At 40.1% G+C, this 8,900-nt stretch overlaps 1 protein-coding gene across 1 annotated transcript in view; it reads left to right on the plus strand.

The window, feature by feature from the left end:
- Positions 1 to 6,194, plus strand: part of LOC121866430 (homeobox protein extradenticle-like) — a 75,845-nt gene extending 69,651 nt beyond the window's left edge. Inside the window, exon 7 of the mRNA XM_042366093.1 lies at positions 2,639 to 6,194. Coding sequence (XP_042222027.1) covers positions 2,639 to 2,647 — 9 coding nt within the window. The 3' untranslated portion in view covers positions 2,648 to 6,194. The remainder of the gene's footprint in view (positions 1 to 2,638) is intronic.
- Positions 6,195 to 8,900: the final 2,706 nt, after the last annotated feature.

Below are 8,900 nucleotides of genomic sequence, written 5' to 3' on the forward strand. Positions count from 1 at the left end.
TATCTTCTCCACTTGTTCATCACCAAATTATTTCAATGAATATTTCTGTGCACAGTACAGTAATTTGTCATTACAATCAACAATCTCGGGCACATACATGCATCTGCTACCACTAACCATTTCCGTGACTTCTCCATTATTTTACCCATCAGTAACTCAAATCAAAACCAAACCCATTGTAAGGATAATAAGGAAGTGTGATAGATAAAGGTATATGGTTGGGCGGGGGAGGGGGATAGAACATAAATTTTTGCCACACTTGATACTGTCCTTGAACATCACAATGTCTCAGTAAGATGTGTAACACTGGAAGGTTTGAACATTCCCACAATGTTGCCATATTGTTTTGTGGCTATTTTATTCCTTCTCAGGTGTGTTTTGACTCATAAAACAGTACAGGATGTTAAAAATAAAATGCAATATAAAAAATTATGTGTTCCTAAGGTAAATTGAGAAGACCGTTTACTGATAATGTCAGTTTTACATAACCTTTTGACTAGTTCAGCCTCTATATATTTGATTGACATATGACTTCCATTCAAGTCAATGAAATTAACTGACAGGTATATGATTTCTTACCTACAGTGTTGTTGTTCTCCATATCACTGACTTAATACTATCTGTCATCTGTCTCTTCTCACTGTTTATCTGATTTTGAAGTCTTCCCTCTTTTATCCAGCCTTCATATTGCCATCCTCCTCCTTCATCAAATTCTTCTTCTGCATACCTCCAAATACCACTTCATTCCTCTGTGGCTGATTGAATCTTCTTACCTCTCCGTTTTCTTGATCATTTTACCAGCAACACATTTGAATGATATATTTTGCTGTTACTATCAATTTGTAATTTGTTTGTAATGTATATTTATTTGAGCAGCTAGTTCTGAGTCTCCATCTGAAAGCATCATCATGTGAGGTCGTTGGTTGTTCTCTATCCTCTTTATTTTTTTTATCTTTGGTCACATTCATACTATCAGCACTGCTTCATACCACATCAATCATTCCCAAACTTGTCACTGGTCTTGAAATATTAGAACTTTTGCTGTATCTATTTTATCATATTTCCTTCACTTTCAGACTACATATTACTTTCCCATGTACACTTTCTGAGATTAGTCATTCATTTTACATGTTATAATTCATACAAGTGTTTTTATTTATTTATTTATTTTTTACTTACCTCTTAACCAACTTAACATACAGAAGTGATCAGCAAATATTTACAAAGATCTCCAGTGTGATGATGGTCACCAGTTGAAGTGTTTGGAGATAATTCTGTATGTGCTGTGTTGTGGATGCAGGAAAAAGGAGTGCAGGATATAGGCAGTAAGCCACTAAAGGCTGTGTTTAACTAAAACAAGTTTAGTGTATCTTATTGGCTGTGAACCCAAGTAGGGTGGATGTGTTTAGGTTGTTTTGTTGACGAAGAAAGTTTAGGTCTTGTTTGATCATTACCAGTTAAGCATAAAAACATCACCTCACTTGATGTAAGCTGAGGTTGACTATGACATAGATTTGTTCTTTTACCAGAAACTATACATGACTGAGTTTTGTTGTGATTGATGAACTTTTGCAGTTGTAGATTGAAATCCAGCTTATTTGAAAGATTATATGACTATTGATGAAAGCATAGCTTGTTTGGTCTAGTGAGGGTTGTATGGTTCTGTTGTCAAAGGTGAACCCACTTGCTGCTCTCCCCTTTTCCCCCACATTTATATTGACCCAAGGGTGTTCCTTGCCAGGGCATGGGCTACGACCTCCACCCGGAGTCGCCTGATGTGTAGGCGGCACACATACATCCGCCCACGCCCAGCCCGCCCTCCACCCACACCCTAAAGTTAGTTGATGGTATTTCATGACCCCTGGCTCATATTTTCTCTGAATGTGTTTGACCACAGCAATGAGGGTCAGTGTATAGTGTAGTATAGTTTAGTGCAGTGTTTTTTGGGAGTAACATACATCTCTTGGCTGAGAAGCAGATTAGCCTTGTAAAGAGAAACTTGTACATTGCATGAGCAAGTCAGTAATGTATTAGTATTGCCCTGTACGGTTTACTCCTACAGTTCACTGGCCTGTACGTTGGTAGCTACATTGTAGGATTAACCTACAGCACCATGGGACTCAGGGGCCCTGTGGTGTGGTAGTCTTTATTTTGTTATGGTTCCTCCTTGTAGATATAGTTCCGTCGCATGGCTCTGTGTGCAATCATTTAATTAATGTCTTGTTTGGGTGTTGATATGACACCAATTGATGTACTGTACCTCTCTTCACCAGAAATGCAGATTGCACTCTAAATGCTCTTGTACAGTTGTATTCTCAGCATGTTTATTAGAACTTACCATTATATTGTATTGATCTGCTTAATGTTTGTTTTTAACCTAGTTTTGATTTGATTTTTGTTTTAATACTAACTTATACTGTATAGTAAACATTTCTGGTAATGCATCCATATATTTGCACGACAGGACCCTCGTCAGTTCATTGTCAGTGTTATATGTGGTGTAAAGTAGCTAATGATGCAGTAAAGGTCTGAGCACGTGGACTTTTGCGACTTTTGCAGACACCACTGTGTACAAAATTGCACTAATTTTTGTCTTTACCATTCTTGTTAACTAGCTTAATTTTTTTGTCTGTTTCAGCAGCAATAAGACGCGTGGGCGGTTAGCGGGTTGTGGAGTCCGGGCCGGCGTGGTGGGGTTGCCTGGTGGGCCTTCCACTAATCTTCCCGATGTGGCAATGGCCAACCTGTAGGTGCCAGGCTGCCCTCCCTCGCCCCCACACTACCTCCCGCGGCCCACCCATCCTTCAGACACACAGTGCAGGCCGTGTAACTCCGGCTCACCAGCCACGATCGGGCTGCATGTGGCTCTTTTTGGCCTAACCACTTCGTGGTATGTTGGCCACATGGGCTGCATGTGGCCCACCTCAGGCAACAGTGATCAGAGCTGTCAGCCCAGTGTGCAGGCAGCGGGCCGCCGCCGTGCGCCCTGCAGCTGAGCGGGACCAGCGGGGCCCGCCCAGCCCATAGTATACGAGAGCCGGGGCGGGTAGCCACCCACGGCCGCTCCACACACCACACTGCCGCTGCCCACGCCCACCACTCGCCCATGGGTGACGCTCTCATGACCCATAGCGCTACGCCATCTTGATATCCACTTGTCCACAAAGTTACCCAGCCCCATCCATCCATGGTCACATTTCTGTGAGCACACTCAGTCAGCTTGCACCTCACAACTGGACCAGCATCTGTGTTAAGGGTCCAAGCATGTTCAGATAACTGGAGGAGCTAGTGATGCATTAATCTTCTTGTATACAATATAAAGCAATGTAAATAGGAATGAATGAGAAAATCAGCAGGTAGCAAAGTATGTGTTCTAGGCAGTTTTGAATGTGTGAGACAGAAGGTGCCATGGGAGGTGAAGGTGGGTACACAGTGGTAGTGGACCCTCCCGCTACCAGGGAACCCCAGAACCATGTATACGGTTGGTATGTGATAGTCACACTCGTGTTGCTTATATGTGTAGGCTTTTAATAAAGTTTCTGCTGTTTGAACATTCTTTAAAAAATACACACATGTTCCTCATTGGCGAATGAGCCAAATGTACTTTGCGTCACCCCCCGGCGAGGTGGGCTACAGCGTGATTAGCGGCCCTCCCGCCCCGCGTGACCACCCAGGTTGGTGCGGTCCACCAGGCGGTCCGCGGCGACCCGTACAAGCCTCTGTATCCATGTAGCATAGGAGAGTGTGGCCAGTGAGGCCCGGCTGCCCCCCCGGCCCTGCACACGCTCCACTGGGCGGCCCACCACACCTTGGCGTGGCTAAAGGGCCACAATGCCCAGTGGGCCCCATCCAACCCAGTATACGTACTCTGGACGGCAGCAGCACCAAGATTGGAAAAATGTAATGGTCAGACCGAACTGGCTCTCAAGATGTCTGTTTGTTGTTTCAACGCACATTAATTGGATGTTTCTGTTGTTTTAATTTGTGTTCAATTGTGTTCTGATGGGTTGTGTAATGTGTGTGTGTGTGCTGGTCTCTGACTGGCCTCAGTTACTGTGTTCTTGATGTTGTGGAAGTCGGAGGGTGTGGCCCTCCCTTGTCCATAGAAATCACTTTATGGTCCTGGGCTAGCCACACCTGGCCGAGAGGCGGATGACCACACTTACATCGCCACTTTAGCCAACTCTGGTTGCAGGTGTTGTGATGTAGGTATGGTTGTAGGAAAACAACGGTGTGGCACCTCCCGGCCCATCCGCAGCAAGGCACGGTTGGTTGGGCAGTGTCCTTGTGGCACTGCCTGGTTGATGCAGGGTATTACCTAGGAAAAGAAGAGACCACACAGATGATCTTGTGATACACTGGATAATGAACACTTAAGGACCTGGAACTTTGAAGTAGGTCTATTTTTATATGGATAGATAAGACTTGAAAACTGAAATGAGAAAAAAGATAGATGGTCTTGTGTAATTGTATATTATTAGTATGGATAGAAAATTCTAATAATACTCTTTGCAATCCGTTTAACATTTGGTAATGTTAAGTCCTTTTCCATACGGTTTGTACGGTAGTGTAAGGGCAGCAACGGGTCCAGGTGGTGCATTACTGGTGACCCAAAGGACCCGGGGCTGCCAAGCGCGCATGTTTGTATGGGTAGTGCAGGAGTAGTGCAAGGTAGCTAGACCACAAGTATACAGTGATAATACTGCAGTATACGAAAAACAATGTTCTTCATTGACAAAAGTATAACTACAAAGAATAAGCAGAGTAGCCTGCCCTCTTTTCATGAACTGTTAGCATTATTTTGACTCCTGTAGCCAGCTAAAGGGCCGTCATCTCGTTTCCTGATTTTTCTGAGCTGCTGAGGTGTACCGTAGTTGTCTCCATGTAACTTAAAGCTCTCTTCTGTCTCTTCTCGCTGTTCGCTGTAGTGAATGATGCAAGAATAAACCTCCTGTATTGAATACTTATGAATAACTGTAAACGTACTGCCTAGATGTACTCTCCAATACCGTCCTGTACCAAAATACGTAATTTTCTCACAATTCTTGTAGAGATACTGTGTATTTTTGCTGTGTATTTGTTCCAGTTTTGTAATAGTATATGTAGTACAATCTTGCTACTTTTTCTCCCCTTTAGGACGGTATAGGAAAGACAGCAAAATTGGTGCATTCTTACTTACACATTTTAAGGATATTTTTCATGTAACCAGTTATTGTTTTCATTGTTTAGCCACCTTATTTATGTAGGATGGGTCATTTTGAGGAACCCACCTCATTTCTAAGATTACATTTATTTCATTTTGAGCAAGAGTTGTGTGCTTGTACATTAGAATCTATTGCGGAGGCGAAAGATAAGTGCTACTTATGTTTCCAAGCGCGGCAAACTGGGCAAGTAAAACTGAGTGCAAGGTACATCCCATCACCCATATTCCTGTAGGTAATTTGTTGCCAATTGCCCTGCTCTCTCAGCTACAACCCATTTTCTATGAGGACCGTTTTGTATTATTGTCCATTGCCCACTTTGTCTCCTGCCTGGAAGCATTCCATTCACTCATTTCACTTAGTTATCTTAACCATTCTAACCTCTTTGCTATGTGAGTGTGAAGTACATGTACATTACTGTCTTTTGTATTGTCATGCATAAGTTGCATTGTAAGTATTTTGGCTGCAAGAAAAGCCAGTCCTCATGATGATATTAATTACCATGATGTTTTGTTAGATTCTGCAGTCAGCTGCAGACCTATTTGTGTTTTAAGGTTCATCTGAAAGCTCAAACTAGATTATTTTAGTGTCAGGTACAGGATATTCTTGGTTGCATTTACTAAAATGCTGTAGCCACTACCCGTGACACTGACCCATTCCTGAAACAGGGCAATGACCTAGTGATCGCTCAGTGTCACGGCTGCCCGCCATGGTCCCTCAGTATACCAGCAGGCCAGTGGTTCAGGAGTAGTGCTAACTGCTAACGCTTTGTGAGTAAAATAAAAAAACTAAATTCAAATTTTTAATGAACCTTGTTGTTAGTCTTTGACTGAAAGGTGCGGAGCAGCATGCACTACTCCCCTCCCGTGTGGCCAAAGGCAGGGAGGCCGACCCACTGTGCCAGAGACGAAGAAGCACTGTTTATATGTACTGTAACATACAAACTTTTACTATTAGGTATGAATGTTATCAAATAAATGATTTCAAAGGCTACACTACCTCCATTATCTATCCTTGGGTTATGTTTATGTACTGTATATGTATTTAGAAAATTGTCTCTGAAGTACGTGTTAATTATATTGATACAAGATTAGTTTTGATAAAAAGTATTGTAGACTAATACTGCTACTAATTATGAATACATGAACCAAAGAAAATTTTCCACATGTGGAGTGCTCTTTAACTTTTAAGTATCCTTTTAATTAATATTGGTGTAGAAGCCTTTTAGTATTACTTTCTTTGTTTAAAGGTTATAGTAGGTGAGTGGATGTAGCACAGTACATGTACTTTCCTCCCATCCTAAGGGCTACTGGTTTGAATTTGGGGCACCCACTCCATTTAGCTGTGAATGGGCACTTAACTTTATAATTCGGGAACTGAAAGTAGTCAAGTACAGTACCATACTAACCACATTGCGTCCTACAGTATCAAGCCTTAGTATTCAGTGTTGCATCCATACTGCCCATATCAGGCAAATAGGATTCACTGTTCCTTACATTTAGATAAGTGAATGAATGATTAATTTGAGTATACCAGGGAGTACAGGTATGTATGATAGAAATAAAAAAAAATCTAGCAAAAACAGAGTGTATCAGAAGAGTGGTGTGGGGTTTAAAAAGGAAGTGGATATGTGGGTCAGTGTTTATGTTAAATAATATAAAAGTGAAAGGTTTCTGGAGAAAGGAAAAGAAGTTGCATTTGGTATTTATAGATCTAGAAAAACCATTTGATAGAATAGAGAGAAAATTCAATGCGGGTAGTACTGAAAATGGGTGGGGGGGATAAATAAGAACTGTTGAATCCTGTACAGAGTTTTTATAGAGAGTGAAGTATGGGATGAGGGAACTGACTCATTTAAAGTAAAACTGTAAAGAAATGTATAATGTCACTAGAGTGGATTAATAACTTCGTGCACTGGGTTGTATGAGAAAGTAAATGCAAAATACAGTAAATGAACAGGAGAGTAAAATTTATAGATACAATAATGATATAGGATCTAAATGGGAGAGGAGTCCGATATTATTTAGAAATGACACTGTTCTAGAAGGTGATTTGGAAGAAAGTCACAAATGTTAGTGAATGAATTCAAAAGTGTCTGTCCAAGGAGAAAGTTGATAGTGACTGCGAGCTAAAGTGATGAATTCCGTAAAGGGAGGCAGCCAGTGAGAAACAAGCTTTAGTCTGAAGTGAGAAAGTAGGTGGTTTTAAATATTTACGAGTCAACACTTCAGCAGAAGGAATGATGTGTGAAGAATATGACCAATGTACAGCGGAGGGAAAAAAGTTATAGGTAGACACTGTACCCTCATTAATTCAGATTGTTGTAATTTGCATTGAAGCTTAATTTGTATGTTTTTCAAAAATGAATTACCCGGTACTGTAAATTAATTGAATTTGCAATGAATCCAAAATAACCAAGCGGTTCCAAAAAGTCGCGCTGCAATGGGCTTGAAATTTCAGTCTCTTCAATTAAACTGTGCTCTTGTGGCTCCCCAAGCAAGCTTGGGTCAGGTCTCATACCACTTCAATGATTCCCATCACAACAATCGTCTTTTCTGTGCAGTTTTTGCCATCTCACTTGGACGATACCCACATGGACGATTATAACTAAAAATCGTCCATGCATCACGAATTCTATTAGAAATACTGTGTTTATTATATAAATATATGAAATAGATTAAGATGAATGAATTACAGGAATAAAATATGAATTATATTAGGATTAACAAATGAAATTAATTTAATAATAATTATTGTGATTATTTTTATTTTTATTGTTATTCTTGTGATATTTTAATTTTTATTAATTTAATGATCAAATGTTATTTATTTGTATTCAAGTATTTCATGTTTCCCTGTATGTATTCATATTTATGAAAAAATAAAGTATTTGTAGATCCTGTCAGTAAATCAGAGTTGACGAGCTTAATATTCACGTGATCTGTGGTCAGTCACTTGACGTCAGGTGACCTCATAATCGTGTCATGGATAAAACAGGTGGAAATAGCGAGGTCATTTAGTTAGACCACGAGTTTGGGAGGAAACAGTCAGTAATCTTTATAATAAAACATTCCTAATATATTTGATGTTTATTTTTGTTATTCCTGATACAATATATTTCATATTATAATCCTATAATAAACAGTATTTTCTAATAGAATTTGTGATGTATGGATAATTTTTCACTATAATCGTCCATGTGGGAATCCTTCAAAGAGGGGAGAAATTGTCTATCTGGGAATCACCTTAGTGGTATGTAATCTTGGGTCATGCTGCTATCATGTGAGAGCAGGTCACCAGCACAGGTGGAGGTCATGTGGCACTTCCACCTCATCATTTGAGATGCTTAGTGCCTTAAAGAAGATATTTTTTTAGTAGATTTATGGGATAATGTTGTTAATTGTGCTTGTGGAAATATAAATCTGAAAGATTTTGCAAGATATTGAGGAAGTAAAATTAATGCAATTTGTGATAAAACTGTACGTAAACTGTTATTGCATGTTACTAGAAGTTAGCGTTACTCTCTCTTGTTTATTACCTGTGAGGCATTCGTGTTGGATGCTAGAGTTCTTACTGGATTTATATATCGTACATAAGTTTTAATTCTAGTGTAATGTTGTTATTAATTTATTATTTATTTTATTATTACTGTATACAGTAGCCTCCCCATGAATGTACCACAGCTCAGGAGTATGTGAG

Source organism: Homarus americanus, unplaced genomic scaffold (genome assembly GCF_018991925.1).
Source record: "Homarus americanus isolate GMGI-L3 unplaced genomic scaffold, GMGI_Hamer_2.0 scaffold16430, whole genome shotgun sequence".
NCBI lineage: Eukaryota > Metazoa > Arthropoda > Malacostraca > Decapoda > Nephropidae > Homarus > Homarus americanus.